Source organism: Dromiciops gliroides, chromosome 4 (assembly GCF_019393635.1).
Source record: "Dromiciops gliroides isolate mDroGli1 chromosome 4, mDroGli1.pri, whole genome shotgun sequence".
In the NCBI taxonomy this organism is placed as follows: domain Eukaryota; kingdom Metazoa; phylum Chordata; class Mammalia; order Microbiotheria; family Microbiotheriidae; genus Dromiciops; species Dromiciops gliroides.
Genome location: NC_057864.1, coordinates 245,852,352 through 245,874,308, shown reverse-complemented (window position 1 = coordinate 245,874,308; position 21,957 = coordinate 245,852,352). Strand labels below are relative to the sequence as shown.

Below are 21,957 nucleotides of genomic sequence, written 5' to 3'. Positions count from 1 at the left end.
TTTAGGTTTAGCATCTTCCTTGGGATACTTCCCCAACTTCTACCCACATTCATGGGTCTCCAGAGCATTATCTGCTGCTCTTAGGTTCAAGTGATAACCAGCGGGCATGCTCCTCCCAGTCACTGTATTTCCAATGAACAATTAGCCAGTCTATTAAAAAATATATATATATATATATATACCCTTTATATATTATATATCTATATAAAGGGTATATATATGTATACCCTTTGACCCAGCAGTACCACTACTAGATCTGTATCCCAGACAGACCAAAGAAAAAGGAAAAGGTCATATACATATAAAAATATTTATAGCAGTTCTTTTTTTTTTGGTGGCAAAGAATTGGAAATCAAAGGCATGCCCATTAATTGGGGAATATCCGAACAAATCATGGTATATGATTAAAATGTAAAGAAATGGGGCAGCTAGGTGGCGTAGTGGATAGAGCACTGGCCCTGGAGTCAGGAGGACCTGAGTTCAAATCTGGCCTCAGACACTTAATACTTACTAGCTCTGTGACCCTGGGCAAGTCACTTAACCCCAATTGCCTCACTAAAAACAAACAAACAAACAAACAAAAGATGTAAAGAAATGATGAGCAGGATGGTTTCAGAAAAATCTGGGAAGACTTTTATGAACTGATGCAGAGTAAAGTAAGCAGAGCCAGAAGATCATTCTACACAATTACAGCAATATTATATGATGATCAACTGTGAATGACTTAGCTATTCTTATAAATACAATGATCCAAGAGAATTTTAAAGGACTTATCATGAAAAATGCTATCCACCTCCAGAGAAAGAACTGATGTAGTCTGAATGCAGATCAAAACATACTTTTTTAAACTTTCTTTTTCTTTTGTTCTCTTCTCTTTTGTAACATGGATAATATTTTGCATGACTGTATATGTATACTCTATATCAAAGTGCTTGCCTTCTCAAGGAGGGGGGAGGGAAGGGAGAGAATTTAGAACTCAAAAATTATTTAAAACGAATGTTTAAAATTGTTTTTACCTGTAATTGGGGAAAAATAAAATAAAAACATTCTTTTAAAAAGTAAAAATAAAAAAACCAATTAGTCAATAAACTAAATGCTTAGTTTAATAAAATAACTTTCTAAAAACAATTACAAAACATTCCCCACCAAAAATTTGGGGTGCATTTTTACACAAATTCACATTATTCATGGGAAAAGTGAACTTAGAGACCTATGGTAGTGAAAAGCATGTAAGATAAATGCATGGCAAAGACAAAGCCTGGAATTTCTTTATTTCTTTGTAGTGTCCTCACTACTTTCTTTGGGTTTATCATAGAGATAATGATGGTTTGTTCATCTGGGTTTCCAGGGTCTGCTCATCTACATAGCTCAATTCTCTTGAGTCCATAGGTAGTTCACTCATCTGCTGCCAGGTGAAGCTGCTTCTTCCTTTGAATGACTTTTTGCAAGTTACTGCTAGACGCCATGGGGAAGGAGAGAGAAATCTTCCCTTTCAAAGATCTCACAAACCATTTCCAAGTTCATGGCTAAATTGTTTGTTTGCTAAACCAATCATGTTATTCCCTCTGACTCAGAGAAGTGTTTATACTTTTAAAAGGAATTTCCAGGTGTTAACATAACACATAATTATTACTTCTGTTAGCAACTCTTTACTTTTTATGACTATATCAACTGAGTTGGTAGGAGGAAGGGATCACATCTTTTCTACCACTTATATATGTGTATATGTATATACACATATATATTCATATATATATTCATACACTTGTACATATATATGTGTTTGTGTGTATGGAGATGGTTTTATGTATGTATATATGTGTATATATATATACATATATGTATGTTTATGGAGTTGATTATTCAAATTACAAAAAGATTCTTGACTATTCATTCTGGGTTCCTTTAAATAGGGAGTCTTCATGGTAAGTAAAATAACATTATTTGCTATATTTGGAAGCAAGTATGTGGCTCATAAATCTTAAAATTGGCATCCTTTGTTTAACGAAATCTAGTTTGAGTACAACTTTAGAAAACCACATTTGTGATACAAAATGAGTTATATTAATACGTTATTTAGCTGGAGGTCACTTGCCCAGTAAACCCAATTATACTTAAACACAGCCAATAATAAACTAATTTATAGATTTTATAGTTCTTTACAGATTACAAAATACCTTTCTCACAACAACCTTGTGAAAATGAGAAGAACAGATAAGTAAAATAAATTATGCAACGTTCAGGTACTAAAGTTTTTGTATACTTACAAATGAACTCACTTAGCATACTTACCCCCACTTTATATTTAGTTTTAACCACTTAATCTTACCATCCCTCAAAAAGAAGCCAGTAAGAAGGGTAGGGGTGGTATTGGAGGATTGGTGAGTGCTCTTATAAACAGACCCAGAAACAGTAATAAGAAGCCTGATAGGGAGGAAATGGAAGTACTACAAAAAGCAGATACAAGAAATCATAAAGCACAGCAGCAGTATGAAGCTACATAGTGTTGAGAATAGAGGCAAAAAACCCCATTGTGTCTTAATAGAGCCTGAGGGCATAACCATTAGAGCATGGAATTAACTAATATAATAATTCTGAGCCATTGAGAATAAGTTAAATTATGTTTGTTATCTTCCCCTTAAGAAAGTTCATCTTAGAAATGTGGTAACAAGGGCAACTAGGTGGTGCAGTGGATAAAGCACCAGTCCTGGATTCAGGAGTACCTGAGTTCAAATCCAGCCTCAGACACTTGACACTTAATAGCTGTGTGACCCTGATCAAGTCACTTAACCCTTATTGCCCTGCCCCCCCCAAAAGAAATAGTACCATGAAAATTTTCCATTTAGATAATTGTTTTTTTAAAAATTAAATGTAAAAAAAAATTAAATGTTTCTTTGACAGATTATGACAATTACAAGCTGCTCTCTGACATGTAAACCCATTTTAAAAACTGAGTAGTGGGGGCAGCTAGGTAGTGCAGTGGATAAAGCACTGGCCCTGGATTCAAGAGGACCTGAGTTCAGATTTGGCCTCAGACACCTGACACTCATTAGCTGTGTGACCCTGGGCAAGTCACTTAACCCTCATTGCCCTAAAAAAAAAACCCAAAACTGAGTACTGCCATTTATGAATATTGTATACCACTCATGGAACATTATAATATCCCATAAAATCAAAATTAGGGGTGACCTGGAAGGCAGTAGATAAGACACAGTGGCAATAAGTTGCAGCACATTACCCACACAAGCAGTGGCATCAAAGAAAATATATCATTAATAAATCAGTAAGTAATTATTTAGAACTTATATAACAGAAATTGTCGGGGTGTATGGGGTGTTCAAGGAGGACTAGCACCTCTGGTGTGAGGACTTGCTGAGCCCTTTTCAGGGCTGCTCATCCACGTTTGGATACCTTTCACCCAACCCTCATCTCCAAGAAGCTGTAGCATGTACAGTGGCCACACCCTGTAAACCATCTCAGCAGACAGGCTAAATAAGGTTGAGGGTCACTGATGGGCCTCAGACCTGTTGGTGAGTTAGGGGAGTATCTACTCCAAATATGAGAAGACTTTTCCCTTGGAATAGGCAGATGAGAACAGTTTGTTCCAACAGCCATGCAAACAGCTAAAGCTGGCCATGTGGAATTCTTAGAGCTTGGTCAAACATCAAAGATGTCATGGTCGTCCTCTACATGTCAGGCCATCTCCGGTCATCTTGACTTTTTGTCCTGCCACTGGACTCTGATGCCTCCGGCAGAGAGAATGAGGCTGACAGCTTTGCAACTCTGCCTTGCGTGAATCCAATTCACACATGAGTCAAGACATTGCTTGTGATGTCATTGGTCCTCTTTGAAAAAGAAAGAAAAACAATAAGAATAACCAGTGATTGTTCTAAGCATTGGGGTTACAAAGACAAAAATTAAACAGTCCTTGTTCTTCAAGAACTTAATTTTAGCTTATATGGATTAGACAAGGCAAATAGACTGGCCATGTAGCGAGACTGAGGTATAAAAGAGGGAACAGGATGTTAAGAGAAAGGCTTCCAGTATATTCCAGGCCATCCTCTATGCTGCTACCAGAATCATTTTTCTTAAGTGCAGATGTGACCACTTGACTCCTTTATTCATTCAGCTACAGTGGCTTCTTATTGCTTGTAGGATAAAATAGAAACTCCTCTATTTAGCTTTTAAATCCCTTCACAAGATGTCCCCAACCTAATCTTTCAGCCTCATTGGATATCACTTCCCTGTCCATACTCTGCAGTGTAGCCAAACTGGCTTACTCTGTTCCTTCCACATGACACTTCAGTTTCCACCAGCAGTCTGCCAGAAATGAACTACCTCCTTACCTCTTTATGTAGAGTTCCTCTCTTTAAAACATAGTTTGATGGATAGAGCACCGGCCCTGGATTCAGGAGGACCTGAGTTCAAATCTGACCTCAGACACATGACACTACTAGCTGTTTGACCCTGGGCAAGTCACTTAACCCCAATTGCCTCAAAAAAAAAAAAGTTTAAAACATAGTTTGAGCCTTTCCTGGTTCCCCCAACTGCTAGTACTCTCTATCCCAAACTACTTTGTATTTAACTGCTTGGTATATATTTATTCACATTCACTATATATTTATATTTATTCACTCTATTAACTACTTGGTATATACTTTTATTATATATATATATATGTATATATATATATAAAATAAATCAAGAATAATGTGATGCTCTACAATTATGAACTTATATTTATATATGAACTCATATGTACATATATTCATCTGTACTTTAAATGCATTATTTTTATGTTCATATAGACATACATCTATGTCTATGACATGTCTATATGAACTTTTTTCTCCCGTGTTAGAATGTAAAATCCTTTCTACTAAGGATTGTTTTATCTTTGTATTTGGATCCCTAGTGCCTGGCAACAGAGTAAGTCTTTGTTAAGAACTCACATTGAGGGGCAGCTAGGTGGTGCAGTGGATAAAGTACCAGCCCTGGATTCAGGAGGACCTGAGTTCAAATCCAGCCTCAGACACTTGACGCTTACTAGCTGTGTGACTCTGGGCAAGTCATTTAACCCCCATTGCCCCACAAAACAAAACAAAACAAAACAAAACAAAACAAAACAAAACAAAACAACACCTTACATTGAGGTAAAGGCAAAAAGGTGGCATATGTCAAATAAGTTAAATCCCTACCACTACTTCAACCATCCTTGAAATAGCCCAAGACCCCAAGGATACAGATTTTGGGAATAATTGCATCACCCAGACCACCAACCATGCTTTTCCAATTTGTCCCTGTAGTTATAGTTGAAGAAAGCAAACCCTGTGAAGAATGGATCTATTATCTTAGTCAATGTCAATCATCAATTGCCTCAGTAGATCCTGATGACTTTTTGCTATTAGAACACAGAATTGATGAATATAATGATAATTCTTTGTCATCAAGACCCATTGATTGACAGGAAAGACCAAGAGCCCTGGCAATAGCACTGTAGCCACTGAAGCAGCAAGTCACAGTGAGGGAGAGACAGGAGGTAGCATATGCCAGGCAAGTTAAACCACTGACACTTTCAATCTCTTCAGTGCCAGTAATTGTTCTTGGATATAGAAAGCTTTCTGGTTTTTATGAGAAGTATTAAGATTTGTACAGAGATTAAAATTTTTCCTTTAGCAAAATTATTAGCTCCGGGGACTTCCATTTTAAGGAGAAGGCCCAGGCTAGCCATGTCTTCATTCCTATCTAGGCTGCAATCCAAATTCATCTCCACAAGACTTTCTCTACCATGCTCCTACAGTGGATACCTTCATTCATACATACCTTCATCTTTTCAGTTCCCTTTAATGTGTTGTCTAGCCCCTTTACAATGTAAGTTCCTTCAGAGACTTACTTTCTGCTGTATTTATATTAGGCTTAGCACAGTATCTGGCACTAGGTAAGTGGTTAAGTGCTTGCTTGTTGATTGACTGGAGAATAGTTTAATTTTTTTTCTTGTAGGGTGGAGGAAATGAGAGTTCAAAGAAATTGAAAAGATATAAGGTTCACATTATATACCCAGCATCCCATCTTTGTTTTTTATTTTTAAAGTTAAAATTCAGTTATTTTTTCTCGCTCTCCTCTCTCTCCCCATATGTGTGTGCATATCTATATATAGATTTATAGATAGATATAGATAGATAGACAGACAGACAGATAGATAGATAGATAGATAGATAGATAGATAGATAGATAGATAGATAGATAGATAGATAGACAGACATAAACTTTGGCTTGTTGGCCATTTTAATTACACAGTCAAGAGAAAGAAAACAAATATTCAGAAAGTCATTTAAGATGAAACACTGGAGTTTGAACCCACCCAGAATGGTTTCTGGTTGACAGTTGTAGGCTTCAGTAGTTTGCACTTTTAGCTGAATCTCTAATGATGAACATTCATGAAGATACACTGATGTTACTGATATTCTGTTCCAAAATGTATATATCGTTACTTGATCAGAACTATCAACATTTTGCTTCCATAGACATGGGTTTGACGTTATCCTTTGATAACCACTCTCTCATGTGTTCATGAGCATTTGATTTTTAGGTATTGTTTTGATCCGTTTATCCTTTGTATCCTTTGACATGCTTATGTGTTAGTGATACATGCTTCTAGAAGATGGAGACCGATTATCTCTATATGATCCTCTTTGTACAAGTGTCCAGCACAGCACTATGTATAACTATCTTTATACATCTATATAATTTTATGGGAATGATTTGATGTTGCCTTTCACTGTAAACTAAGCATCTGAATTAAAAAAAAAAAAGTTTGGTATAGGGGCAGCTAGGTGGAACAGTAGATAAAGCACCAGCCTTGGATTCAGGAGAACCTGAGTTCAAATCTGGCCTCAGACACTTCACACTTACTAACTGTGTGACCCTGGGCAAGTCACTTAACCCTTATTGCCCCACCCCCTCGAAAAAAAGTTCAAAAAAAGAGAAAGAAATAACAATATTTTTTGTTTTATTGTTATTTTTGTAATGTTTTACTTTAAAATGTTTTATATATTTTTGGTTTTTATTTATTTTTATAAACTTATTTATTTTAATTATTTTTCCAATTACATATAAAAATACTTTTTGAGTTCCAGATTTTTCTCCCACCTCCCTTCCCTCCCCCCTCCTGAGGCAAGTAAGCAATTTGATATAGGTTATATTTTACAATCATGTTAAACATATTTCCATATTAGTCATATTGTAAGAGAAGAATCAGAACAAAAGGGGAAAAAACAAGAAAGAATGAACAAGAACAGTAACAAAAATGAAAATAGTATGCTTCAATCTGCATTCAGACTCCATAGTTGTTGTTTTTTGAATGTGGAGAACATTTTCCACCATAATTCTTTTGGCATTGTCTTGGGTCATTGCATTGCTAAGAAGAGTTATGTCTATCACAGCTGATCATCACATATTGTTATTGATACTGCGTACAATGTTCTCTTAGTTCTGCTCATTTTACTCAGCATCAATTCATGTAAGTCTTTCCAGGTTTTTTCTGAAATCCATCTGCTTATCATTTCTTACAGCACAGTAGTATTCCATTACATTAATATACCACAACTTGTTTAGCCATTCCCCAATTGATGGACATCCACTCGATTTCCAATTTTTTGCTACCACAGAAAGAGCAGTTATAAATATTTTTGTACAGGTGGGTCCTTTTCCCTTTTTTATGATCTCTTTGGGATTTAGACCTAGTAGTGGTATTGTTGGGTCAAAGGGTATCTTTTCAGAATGGTTGGATCAGTTCACAGCTCCACCAACAGTGCATTAGTGGAAACAAAAATCTTATGTATCTGTCAATTGAGTGTTAGATATTAATTAGAGATGCTTTATACATTGATTTCCTCTAGCCTCCAATATCTTTTTTCTTATTCTAGCTGCATTGATCTTGTTTGTACAAAAGCTTTTAAATTTTATATGATAAAAATGTTATCCTTTATAATATACTTTCTTCCTTGACTGATTATAGATTCTTTGCATGCCCATAGTTCTGAGAAATAAAGCTTTCAGTTACCTTCTTTTTAATGGCTACATTTTCCTTATTCTTATATTTTATTTATTTGGATTTAATTGTGATATATGTCATAATATGTTGATCTGAATCCATTTTGTGTCAAACCACTGCCAGTTTTTCTGTGGAATAGTTGAAAAATAGAGCTCTTTCACCGATATTTAAAAATAAAATCCCTTCACCTATAATTTCTCTTAGGGGGTTTACTGCATACTGGGTTGTTATAAACATTTGCTTCAAGATCTGACTGACTTAATCTGTTTGTAATTAGTATTTTTTGTTTGTTTTTTGTGAGGCAATTGGGGTTAAGTGACTTGCCCAGGGTCGCACAGCTAGTAAGTGTTAAGTGTCTGAGGCCAGATTTGAACTCAGGTACTCCTGACTCCAGAGCCAGTGCTCTATCCACTGCACCACCTAGCTGCCCCTTAATTAGTAGTTTAAATATAATATAGGATGTTTTCTTTTTTACTATTTCTCTTGGCTTTTGTTCTATAAGAATTTTATTATAATTTTGCCTAATTCTGTAAAAAATCACCTTGGTAACTTGGTGCATAGCATCAAATCTTTGGATATTTTATTAGTACTGTAATTTCGGGCAGGTGGGGCTCGTTAGCCTTGGCAGGCAACCCGCCTAGGGGAAGGAACCCTGATTTTAAACCTCCGCTGCCTTACTCCTTTAAAGTTGCTAAGATATTTTTTCTTCTTTTAATGAACCGCAAACAAAATGAGAGTTTTAAAAAGCAATATATTTGTCTAGTCTAAGAAGCTTGTAAACATTGATTTTTATTCTTGGTCTTTTCTTACTATGTGTTTGCTTGTCAAAGGTCCTGTTCCATTTGATTTCTTCTGAAAGAACAACTTAAATTACTTGCTTTTGCTAAAAGTACATCTTTCATTGATTATTAAGTTCAATTTTAAGAGGATATTTTATGTTGAAATGCAAATTGTCTCATTTTCTTTTGGATAAATCCTTTATATAACAAAAAAGCAGTCCAAATTGTCCAATACAACTAATATGATTTTCTGTAATGTTTGTTAATGTTGAAATTCTGAAGCTTGATCATGATGTTTCTCAATAAATATGGGGTTTCTTTATTAGTCTTCTGTGAATTCCATTAATCTGTATTTTGTCCTCTATTTCAAGTAATTTCCTGCAGTATGATATTCACACTTTCTAGAATTTTGCTTTTCTAGAAATCCTATGAATCTGTATATTCATATTCTTTCTTTAGTCAGTTGTCTTGACTTGTAGAATTTTCATGTGTTGTTCCAATCTTGTTTATCATTTGATTTTATTCTCTGAATTTCTCCTCCACATCTACACTTTAAAATTCTAAATCTGATATCTTTTTTTTTCAGCTCTGCTGTCTTGAAGAAATGGTATATTGTTTCTTCTAAATTCTGTATTCTTTGCCTTTTTTGTTTCTTCTTGGAGAGCTCAATTTTTTAACCTAATTTTTTTCTTTATTTTCTTCATTTGATTCCCTTATTTCACTTTAGAACTGTTCTAGGTTCTTGTGTTTATCTGTTTTAGCTTCTGGGGTTCTACTAAGTATTTTCATTATAGATTTTCACATCAATTTCTTTCACTATAACATTTATTTGTGTTTGGACCTTTATTAGTGGTTTACTTATCTCTCTTTTTACAAAATCGATCTTTTGAGGCTTTTCCTCTCATAAATTCTTATCTATGTTGTCTTTGCTTTTTAAAAAAAATGTATTTCTTACTATTTTGAAATGGCTTAGAGGTGCTAGCCTTAAGTATTACCTTCCATGCAGCCATCTTTCCAGAAGTCCTTCCTGGCAAGTCCTTCCATTATTTAATAACGTAATGTGTGACTATCTAGAAAGATGTATGGTAATAACCCAAGTGCCAATCAGCATGAGTTTATCAAGGACAAGTTATGCCGGACTAATGTTATTTTGTATTTTGACATCATTACTAGATTTAGGCAGTGCTTATAGAAATAGTTTATGTAAACCTTAGCTAAACGTTTGATAAAATCCATCATGCTGTCTTTGTGGGTAAGATAGAGTCATAAACTCTAGACAATAGTTCATATAAGTCAACCCAGAACTATTTGGATGACCAGTCCCAAAGAAAATAAAGCCTTTTTGATGTTAGCTTAGAGGAAAATCTCCAATGGAAGGTCTTGCATATAGGTAGGCCCTTAATAAGTATTTGAACTTTATTATGTATACCTTAAATATGTCCCTGATCTTATGCTTATTGAATGTTATAGAGGGTATTTTTAGTTATGTACACTTTAGACTTTATGACCTGAGATATGCTTTGATTATGTGAGTAAAGACTAACATGTTGGTACCAATGAAGAAGTGTCAGATATTAGCTAGGAACAGAGGTGAGATGGGTTCATATTTCAAAATTGCTTCCAAGCTGAACAATGAAGTAATTTTTTTTTCTAGCTCAAAATATGCTTGTTTCTTCTTAGTAGGGATTCTTCTTATAAAAGACAATGACTACCGATGAGACCACCAAGAATGATGGAGAGAATCCAGTAGTGGCTCTTGCTGAACGAGGAGAGGACATTACTCCCAAAAAAGACCGAGGTGTCCTAAAGGTAAATCCCTAAGGAAGAATGTAGGGGGAAATGTTGTATGCAGTATCTGAGTATGTATTCCTTAACCATTTTTGTTTGTGAGAAGAGAGTGTCCATGAGGACAAGAAAGACATCAAAAAATGTCTATAGTGTTTTAAAAAAAAAAAAAGCATCAGTGAATTTGTTTTAAAATACCAAAACGCATTTCATATGTTTTGTCTACCACAAAAATAAAATTTTCTTAAGTTTTTTTCTTGGTAAGCAAGAGCCATCCCCCACTCCCAGCCCCTTTGAGAATTATATAATTTTATTAAAATTACAAAAAGAGAAAGTTTCAAGCAAAATGTATTTTTAAAAAGGGAAAAATTTAGCAACGTTTAAAATCAGTGAGCTTTAATATTTACACATGGTGTTCCTTTGTGGAATGAATTCTTGATATTCAATCAAATAATCAACTTTCCTTTGAACTTAACTCTTCCATCCCACCCTATATTTAATATTATCTGACATTTTACAGTGCTTTGTAATTTTAAAATGCTTGTACATCATCCCATTTGAAGCTCACAATAACCCCTTGTTGTGGATATTATCTTGATTTTATAGATAAGGAAATTGAGTGGGTGGGTATAAGAGACTTTAAGGTTACATGGCTAAAATTTTTTAACAGTGCGTCTAGAACAGTTTTTTACCTAGTTAATTTATTTTTATTTTATTTTATTTTTTTGGTGGGGCAATGAGGGTTAAGTGACTTGCCCAGGGTCACACAGCTATTAAGTGTCAAGTATCTGAAGCTGGATTTGAACTTAGGTCCTCCTGAATCCAGGGCCAGTGCTTTATCCACTGTGCCACCTAGCTGCCCCATTAATTTAGTTTTTTACCTAGTTAATGCTTTGCCCAGTACCCTACTGTTACGTACAGTCATTTTGCACAATTGATTTAATATTCTTAACAATTTTGCTGATAGAGAATTAATTATACTTCATTTGGAATCACTTGGTTAACCAATTTGGTTATCTTCTTGTCTTCAGTCAAAGCAAATGGAGATCTTTCTGAAAAAGTTTTGTCCAGTTTTATTAATTTCTTAATTTTCTTCCCATATACATATAAATAGGCATGTGTATATATATATATGTATGTGTGTATGTGTGTGTGTATATATGTATATATACACACACACATACATATATGGGTATTGTTATTAACTTTTTGTACAAAGACAAATTTTGGAGATTGATAGGGGCTATATGTAGTAGCAAATGCTGAATGCCTTAGACTTTTGTCTTAGCCTTTCCTGAGGCAAAACTAATGAAATGATCTCTGGGCCCTTAAAATTTTCTCAGGGTTTGAAGTTTCAGGCTAGGAATTCTTACTTAACCTACTGCTTCATAATCAGTCATTCTGCCAAGCAATGGTTTCAAATTCAAATAGGAACAAGGCCACTAAACTGTACATAAGGATCCCTGCTGGTTGCATATTGACTTAAAAAACCACAGATTAACATTATCTATGATCTATATATTTTAAATTTATTTTGTTAAATATTTCTGTTATATTTTAATCTGGTTTGGGCTCCACTTGGAAGTGTTTGACACACTTCTGCTGTCAATAACTAAGCATAAGATCATAAGACTAGAAACTTAGAGGTTTAGATACTTGCAGAATAACACTTAACTGACATTCAATAAATAAGATCAGATCAAATTTTTCCATCTGAATTGTAAATCTGTGAATGTGATGAATAGAATATCTTAATTGGACAGGTTAATGTGGTGAAACTTTTTTTCCCCTAAAAGCTCTGAAGTGACTGTAAAGATTCTATTCTTCCAGAATCTCAGAGATCTTGAATTGGCAAAATAGCAGATCGGTTCATGCTTCAGAAAAAAAAATATTTAAGATAAATCACTACTGTTTTCAGATGGTTCTACTCCTCAGAAAAGATATAAGCCAAAGTGTTATCTTCGTTGTTATTCAGTTGTTTTTCAGTCATGTCTGACTCTTTGTAACCCCATTTGGTGTTTTGGAGTAGTTTGCCATTTACTGTTTTCAGCTCATTTTACTGATGAGGAAACTGAGGCAAAGGGGTTGAAGTGACTTGCCCAAGGTCACATAATTAATCAATGTCTGAGGCTGGATTTGAACTCAGGAAGATGAGTCTTCCCTGACTTAAGGCCTGGTGCTCTATCCTCCTTGCCATATAAGCTGCCCTATATAAGTGTTGTCTACTGAAGAATAATTAATTTTGTATACATGATTGACAGAAGAAACTACACCCCCAACACAGCTGGAATCTATTTTGTTTTCCCAGAACTGACCCAAAACCAACCCAAGAGCAGCCTCCTCTGCCAAATACAAAACAAATAAATATTATGGATTTTATGATTCCTAATTTTTTTTTTCAGCGTTCTTTTGGCATTTCCTTTACTAGAAAACAAGTTGATCAGCATCATACTGTACAGTTTTGTTAATCCCTTGTACATGTTGTGTGTGTATTATTCAATTAATGTGAAATATAACCAGTCATACCAGGAAGTTGGACTTCTCTGAAATTTGAAACCCACTGGGAGAATCTGCAGTCAGAAGCTGCTGTGTTTGGGCTGGTGAAGGATGTAAAGAGAAATAATGCAATGGAGCTTTGTTTTAGGCATTTCTTGGATGTCCTTGAATGTTTTGTTTTGTGACTCAAATTGTATAGGAACCAACTCCCTGGTCTTTTGATTTGGAGGGATTTTATTTTGAGAAGGGAGGAAATAAGTCCAGTAGAACTTGAAGGATTGATGACTCTTCTTTGGAAATAAACAGTACAATCTGAAATAAGCTTAAACTGCAACATAAGGGATTTAAATTGGCTATAAGGAAGAATTTCCTGATGGCAAAAATTGCTGAGTAAGGTTGTGGTAAAAGCTGTTAAAAATAGGACAGATACTCATCTCTAATGTGGTTTAACTATAATTTTGTCTACAGGATGAAAAAAAATGGCTGATTACCTTTCTTTTTTACCCCTATTTAATGATTGGAAGTAGAGAAACACTTATTTCTTGATGTCTATCTTTTCTAGATTGTAAAAAGAGTGGGGAATAATGAGGAAACGCCAATGATTGGAGACAAGGTTTATGTCCATTATAAAGGAAAATTGTCTAATGGAAAAAAGTTTGATTCCAGTCGTGATAGAAATGAGCCATTTGTCTTCAGTCTTGGCAAAGGTAAGAGGGCATTCTTCTGAGTCATAGATACACTTCTTTCTTTTTTTTTTTTTTTTGTGGGGCAGTGAGGGTGAAGTGACTTGCCCAGGGTCACACAGCCAGTAAGTGTTAAGTGTCTGAGGCCGGATTTGAACTCAGGTCCTCCTGAATCCAGGGCCAGTGCTCTATCCACTGCGCTACCTAGCTGCCCCCATAGATACACTTCTTAAACTTTTTTACTGATGATTTGGATGGGAGGAGGAGTAGAGGGAGATTAACCTTACTAAAGTAGGATTATTTTAGGATCTTAGGCATGGTGGTTATTTTCTCCTCAGAGAAAATGTAATGTAAGCAGTTGATTAGTTCTATAATTTTTCTTCTGACAAGAAGAGGGAAAATAGTTATAGTAAAGCTAGCCCTGTATATCTAATAAATGCTAGTATTTGGATATGATGATGATGGTGGTGGTGGTGGTAGTGGTTCCTGCTTTCTATAGGCTGAAATAGTTCTTATCCCCACGAGAAGTTCATTGAACTTTTTTCCCAGATTGGGTGTGGTAGGGGACAAATGGAAATTCCCATAACCACCATCATTTCATTATTGAGTTTCATTACTGCCCCTTCCTTCTCCTAAGTTCCTAGAATTTGCAATTTAAAGTCTTTGGCCCAAGCACAAGAATTGCTAAACACCAAGCTAAGTATTGAGATAGCCCATCCTCCACTTGAGGAATAAAGTGCTAAATGAAAAACTGATCAATTGAAACCCTCACTGATCCTCCATTTACCATTTACATTGGCACCAGGAAGTGTATGCTCTGGTGACTTCTTCCATCTCCAATCCTATTCTTCCTTTCTAATTGCCTTTGATGGTCCTTTCTGCACTTTGGCACAGAGATACCCATACTATATCCTGTGCTTGGTTTTCTTGTCTTCAGTTTGTAGGATTGGCAGTTTCATAGTTAAATTAGTACTTCATTGTATTTTTATGCCTGAATGACATGGCAGCCAAGGTAGAATGAAAAGGAATTTCTGCTTCCTTATTTAATTTAGTAGATTATACATTTTTCCTGAAAAAAAAATTGTCAAAAATAATATATTCAGTTTCTCTCTACTTACTAACTAAAATGGTCAAATTTATATCTTGTTTCATTTTGGTTCTTGTAACCATGGATGTGTCTCTTAATTGATAGAACCATAAAGTATGTTGGTCTTTTACCCTTTGCATTTCCTTTCTTTATACCTCTTCTTTCCATAGAATTTGTCTCTTCAGGGAGGTAAGCATAATTAAAATAATTATATCCCAGGATCATAGGATCATAGCTTTAATGCCAGGAGAGACCTTAGTGGTCATCTTGTTCAGTGATTTTACTTTGCAGATGAAGAAATTGAGGATCAACAAGGAGTGGTGCTTTGATCAAAGTTTTATACAGCTTGTAAGTGTCAGAGCCAAAATTTGAAGCTAAGTCCTCTGACTCCAAATACAGGACTTTTTCTCCTTTCATTGGGGCAGCTAGGTGGTGCAGTGGACAAAGCACCAGCCCTGGATTCAGGAGGACCTGAGTTCAAATCTGGCCTCAGACACTTGACGCTTACTAGCTGTGTGACCCTGGGCAAGTCACTTAACCCTCATTGCCTGGCCAAAAAAAAAAAAAGAATTCCTTTCATAGCTAAGGTCTTAACATGTAGAATCCATGAATTCTATTTTCTTTCTTTCATCTTCACATTCTCTAAGAAAATGGTACACTTACTGATAAAGATATGCCCCCTTAATTTAACTTTAAACTTTAAATTTAACTTTAAAAAGATTTAAACAAAGGGAATTTTTTAATCGCCCTTTTAAAAAAATGCTAACTAGAGGAAAAGGGAAATATTTAACCACCTGTTCCAGAATTCCGTATTATGGTGGAAAGAATTCTGATTGAGAGTTGAGACCTGGGTTTTAATTCTAGCTATCACTATTTGCATGTGTAATCTTAGGCAAATCACCTCACATCTTTGGGCTTTATTTTCCATATCTGTAAAATAGAAGATTCCCTAAGATCTGTTATAGCTCTAACTTTCTATAATCTCTTTTAAAGACATAAGAAAGTTTACAAAGAAGCAAACCTTCCTTTCTTCTTCCCAATAAATAGACCTGTATATGACTTGCAACCTCAAATACCTTCACGCACTGCAAGTAAGCTAATATGTTCCAGTATGCCTTAGATGTGCTTCTTCATTACCAGAAGACATATTTTCATTACCATAACAACATGTATTTCTTTGAAAGAAAAAAAAATTAGATTATGCCATATTTTATTTTATTTTTTAATAACAATAAATATTTTAATTTAAAGTTTGGGGTTCCAAATTCTATCCCTCCTTCACTGCTTCCTCTCCCTCCTCCCTGAGGCAGTAAGCAATCAGATATAGGTTATACATGTGCAATTATGTAAAACATTACCATATTCCTCATTTTTTACTAGAAAACTTAAACAAAAGAAAAAATGAAAGTGAAAAATAGCCTGGTTCAGTCTGTATTCCATCATTATCAGCTCTTTCTTTGGAGGTGGATAGTAGGCTTCATCATTCATTAGTCCTTTGGGATTGTCTTGGATCATTGTATTGCTGAGAATAGTTAAGTCATTCTCAGTTCTTCATCAAACAATATTACTGTCACTGTGTACAATGTTCTCCTGGTTCAGCTCATTTCACTATACATCAGTTCCTATAAGTCTTGCCAGTATGCCATATTTTAACACATAGATTTGTGTTGCATTAAGACTTTCACTAGATCCCATCATCCTCACTAACTTTTGTCCTTTATCTCTCTTCCCTTTCTCAGCTAAATTCCTTGAAAAATTCGTCTATGCCTGGAGCTTCCACTTCCTCTTCCCTCATTCTCTTCTTAACACTATGCATTCTAGTTTCTGGTCTTATCACCCGACTGATAGCACTCTACAAAGTCAACAATAGTTTCCTAATTGTAGAACCTAATGACCTATTTTTCAAAGCATCATCTTTGACCTCTCTTTAGTATTTGACACTGTTGAACACCTTCCTCCTGGATAGTCTTACCATCTTTGAATTTTCTGAGACTGTTTTCTTCCTCTTAGTTCTCCTCTTATCTATTTGACCACTTCTTAGTCTCCTTTTCTCATTCATCATTTCTCATACCCCCTAACTGTTTTAGTTAACTTTAGTCTTGACACTGAGATTAACTAGTTCAAATCTACAATATCCCCAAAGCTCTGTTCTGACCCCCCTTTTCTCTCTATACTCTTCTCACTTGGTAGCCTTATTGGTTATCATCTCTATGTTAATTACTTCCAGATTTATATACTCAGCTATAGGCTGTCTTCTATCCTCTGATCCTATATCACCAATTGCTTAATTAGACATTTCAAACTATATTTTCTGGAAACATCTCAAATTCAACCTAAGACAGAGGTCATTATCCCTTTCCCAAACCCATCCTTCATCTGAATTTCTTCATTATAGTCAAGAGTACTACCATCTTTCCAGTCACCTAAGTTCTCAACCTTGTTACCATCACATGCTAACTCTATCTATTCCTTCCACTCTGCCCTCTGGAATTCCCATTCCATAATTTGCAAATTTTCCTGCTTTCTGAACCTCTTCCTCTCATTCTTTTCATTGACTTCCACTGATAGAGACCTAGCTTCTACCAAATGATACTCATCTTTTGCTATCCTTTCTGGCATGGGTTGTACCTTTTCTTTTCTTTCTTTTTTTCTTTTTGTGAGGCAATTGGGGTCAAGTGACCTGCCCAGGGTCACACAGCTAGTAAGTGTTAAGTGTCTGAGGCTGGATTTGAACTCAGGTACTCCTGACTCCAGGGCCAGTGCTCTATCCACTGTGCCATCTAGCTTCCCCTGTACCTTTTCTTATAAACTCCATCACACTTATCCTAAAAGGGGATTTGGGATACTACTTAGTTCTGCCTACCACTTCCAGATTTAGGTATCTCCATCACTAAGTAACTGCTCCTCCTTTCAAGTTCATTCTATTGAAATCTTTTGCTCTATGTAGGTCATGGTGGCTCTTGTCTTCTTCCCCCTTAGTTACTCTCCCTCCTTTCTTAAGGAATTCAATACCTGACTCTTTTCATTTTCTCCCCAATTCCTTCCCTTATTTTTAGAGACTTCGATATTCTTACTGACATTCTCTCAAACCCTCTAGCCTCCAAGTTCCTCAATCTCCTCAGATCCCATGACCTGCTCTTGCATTCCACTTCATCTCTGCACCATGATTGATTCTCTGTCTCCCCAAAGAACCTTTCCAAACCTTTTCTGTCTCCTCACCCCTCCCATACCTCCCCCTTCCACCTTCTCAGCTGAGCACATTACTTTTCACTTCCTCTCAAAATCCATTGTCATTACCCCCAGTTCTCTCCTTTTCCAGTCCCTATATTTATGCCCTCAATCTCATCCCCTTCTCTCTTCTCTAGCTGACTTATCTCTCAGTCATCTCCTCTTTCTCTCATGTTTAGTTTCTCTTTTACCTTCCTTCAAACATGCCCAAGTCTTCCCCATTCTTACTTCTGACTTCATTGCCAGGCTTTCATGATACTACTTTCTTTTGGTTCTTCTACTTTTCTGACAAATCCTTTTCATTCTTAAAAGTTATGTGTTCATCATCCATCTAATAACCCCTAATTGTGTTGTTTACCCCCAAGGCTCTGTTCTGGGCTCTCTTCTTTCCTTTTTCTCTGTCAGTAACTTCATCAGCTCCCAGATTTAATTATCATTTCTGAGCAGATGATTCACATATCTATATATCCAGCATGAATGACTCCCAAGATCTAGGCTTACATTAGCAAATGCCTCTTGGACTTTCCAAACTAGAAATACTATAAGAATCTCAAACTCAACATATCCCAAGAAGGTTTTGTTATCCTTCCCCCTAAAACTACTCTTCTTCCAAACTTCCCTATTGAAAAGAAATTTAGGTTTAGATGGGAAAATGGAAGTGTTCTAGGATGAAAAGGATCCTGATCCCCTGAACATACTCTACTGGGGATTAGATGTACACTAGTCTACTAGGAGATAGAATCACTTCTGGACGCCTTCACCCAACACAAGAATCTATAGAGGGAACCTTTCCAGAGTCCTGCAACATGAGTAGCAGGCTGGGACATGTTGTGCAGAAAGAAAGCATAGAGGGCAAGGATGAAGTGTAGCCCCTAGAGCCTTTGGAGCAGTTACAACACTCACTGCTTGAGCTTGGAAGCACCCAAGCCCAGCCTGAACCTTTCCTAGACACATGGATGCAAAAGAGAGACTTTGTGGTGTTTTGGGCAGTTCAGCATGGCTTTTTCTGCATGGACCAAACAGTGGGGGAGCCCAGCCCAAAACTTCCCCAAGTTTCATCCTGACACAACTTGAGAGAGCAGTTACAAAGGCATTTTGGTTGATACAGCACAACACTCTTAAGGCCTGAGATGAAAAGCAGAAAAACCAACCTCTTAGGATTGAAGGTAGGGTCCCAAAACTGAGAAAGACCTTAGGCAAAATATCGTCCAACCTTCCCTGAAGTGTATAGCAAGAATCTAACATGGGAGTAGCCCCTGAAATAGCAGTAGAGGCAAGGCCCTACTCTCAACTTTCATTTGTGGAGTTTGACCCAAATGCAGGCCACTTCCTAGTCTCTCCACTTAAGAAAACCAAGGAAAACTCCAAATACTCGGTTTGAGAGACTTCCAGGGATAAGTATTTTAAGCCCTGAAGAAGACAGTGGTCTCACAAAAAGTCCATGTAAAGCTTGGAACATCAGGAATACCTAAAGAAAATGAAACAAATGGAGAATGGAAAAGCTAGGAAGAAAAGTATGGTAAGGAAATTTGACACCTTAGAACAGATGGTGGAAAACCTTTTTCAAGAACTGAATGCTTTGGAAATAACTGAATAAGATAACCAAAAATATCAAAAGAAAGCCAAAATTGAAAAAAAGAAAAAAATCGAAGAAATATAATATTTGAAACAACTGTCCTGGAAACTCAGGTCAAGGAAAGACATAATTTTAGAATCATCCAACTATCTGAAAACTATGATCGTGGGGCGGGGGGGGGGCGGGGTGGGAAAGTTCAGGAAATTATTAATGGAAACTGCTGAGAAATTTTAGAACCATAGAGCAAAGTAAAAATAGAATCTACCTATCACCTCCAGAAGGAAACTCCAAAATGAAAACCCCCAGGAATAGCATAGCCAAAATCCAGAGCTTCCAGCTCAGAAAAAATTGTACATGTAGCCAAAAAGAAGGAATTCAAATGCCAACGAACCACAATAAGGATTACATAGGACTTGATAGTTTCTATTAAAAAGAAAAGGAAAGAGAGCAAGAGCGAGAGAGAGAGAGAACTTGGAATATGATGATATATTGAAAAAGGCAAGAGATAAAGCTTTACAACCAAGGATAAACCTATATGACAAAGCTAAGCATAATCTGACTAACTAGGAGAATAAGTGTACCTTTAGTGGAAAAAGAGGATTTCTAAGCATTCCTGATGAAACATCCAGAACTGAATAAATATTTTGAAGTGGGAAGGGGAAATAAACATTTATATAGATAGCACTGACTACATGGCTGGACAGTGTGCTAAGGGCTTTCTAAATATCTTCTTTGATCTTCACAAAATCGCAAGGTATGTCTTGTTATTGTTTCCATTTTACAGTTGAGGAAACTGAGATAAACAGAAGTTACATGACTTAGCCAGGGTCAGTCAGCTAGATTTGAAGTCATGTCTTCTTGACTCTAGGTCCACCACTCTAAGCACTGTGTTATGTAGCTGTCTCTAATGGAAATATAGGTGCTAAGAGAAACAGATAAAAAGGTATACATATTTGTTCATTTAAAACAGAATATGTGAGGATGGGTTGTTTACATGTTGAGGAGCGTAAGACACAAACATCTTAATATCTTTAAGTCATAAAGAAAGGTTAAACTAACAGAGGGTGTGTGGGTGGTTTGGTTTTGTTTAATTGTCTTAGGAAAGGATTAAAAAATTTAAAAGATAGGGTAATATACTGGGGAGGAAAGGAAAAAGGAAAAGGAAATCATTGCGGCATAATAAGTGTATAAGATAAAGAGTACATAATCATGGAGAAATGAGTGGAGGTAATGGGCATCCCATGAACCTCATTTTCATCTGAATTAAATAAAGGACTGTTGAACACAATTATAATAATAGATTTTGGCATAGAGATATATTTAAAATCAAAGAGGAAACAAGGGACAGGGACAAATAAGGGGTAAAGAGGGCTTTAGGAAGGCAAGATATATAAGGGAATAGTCATAAACAAAGCAAAGTTGAATATTGGAGGGAGGAACTTAAAGGGAGGGATTAAAAGGAAAAGAAGAAAAAGTAAAAACCTGGGATCAGGCTTAGGGTAGGAAGAAACAGAATTGCAAGAGAGAAGAAAAGGTTTCTTTACTCCCAAGTGTCTGGGAAATTCCTTCTCTTCAATTACTTTTTTATTTGTAAAGAATGAGGTGAAAGGAAAAATTACAAAAGGAAAGTGTACAAAAAAGTAATATTTATGAAACTAAATGAGATAAATTAATACATAAAATAGAGGAAGATAGCATAATGAATTAGAAAATAGAATCTGACAACATGTTATTTATAAGAAGCACACTTGAAACACAAAAATTCACACAGTGTTAAAATTAGGGGCTGGAACAAAATCTGTTGTGCCTCACCTGAACTTAAAAAAGCAAAGGTAGGAGTTTATGTTCAGGTAAATCTCTAGTTAAATATAAATAAGGTCAAAAGAGATAAGCAGATAAATAACTGCCTGCTTAAAGGTACCATAGATAACAGAACAATAATAATATTTTATATGCATATAATAAAATGTCAATTAAATTCTCAGGAAAAATTAAATTAGAGGGAGAAATAAGTAATAAAACTTTAATAGTGGGGTATCTTAATATGCCCCTTTAAGATCTAGACAAATCTAACCAAAAGATAAAAAAGGAAAAGTTAAGACCTGAATAGAACTTTAGAAAAATTGAAGATGATGCATCTCTGATAATTGCTGAGTGTGAATATAATGGAATTTACATACCTCTCAAGTTTACATAGTACCTTAAAAAATTAATGATGTATTAAAACATAAAGACCTTAACAAAAAATGTAGAAAAGTAGATGTAGTAAA

The 21,957-nt window shown here is 35.7% G+C and overlaps 1 protein-coding gene across 8 annotated transcripts in view; it reads left to right on the top strand.

The window, feature by feature from the left end:
• Positions 1-21,957, top strand: part of FKBP5 (FKBP prolyl isomerase 5) — a 161,936-nt gene that overhangs the window by 62,380 nt on the left and 77,599 nt on the right. For 5 of the 8 annotated variants that reach the window (XM_044005565.1, XM_044005568.1, XM_044005569.1 and 2 more), the window contains exons 3-4: positions 10,516-10,641; positions 13,676-13,820. In XM_044005565.1, coding sequence (XP_043861500.1) covers positions 10,537-10,641; positions 13,676-13,820 — 250 coding nt within the window. In that variant the 5' untranslated portion in view covers positions 10,516-10,536. Of the gene's footprint in view, positions 1-10,512; positions 10,642-13,675; positions 13,821-21,957 lie in introns of all 8 variants that reach the window. The other 3 variants (XM_044005567.1, XM_044005573.1, XM_044005572.1) reach the window with 1 other exon arrangement.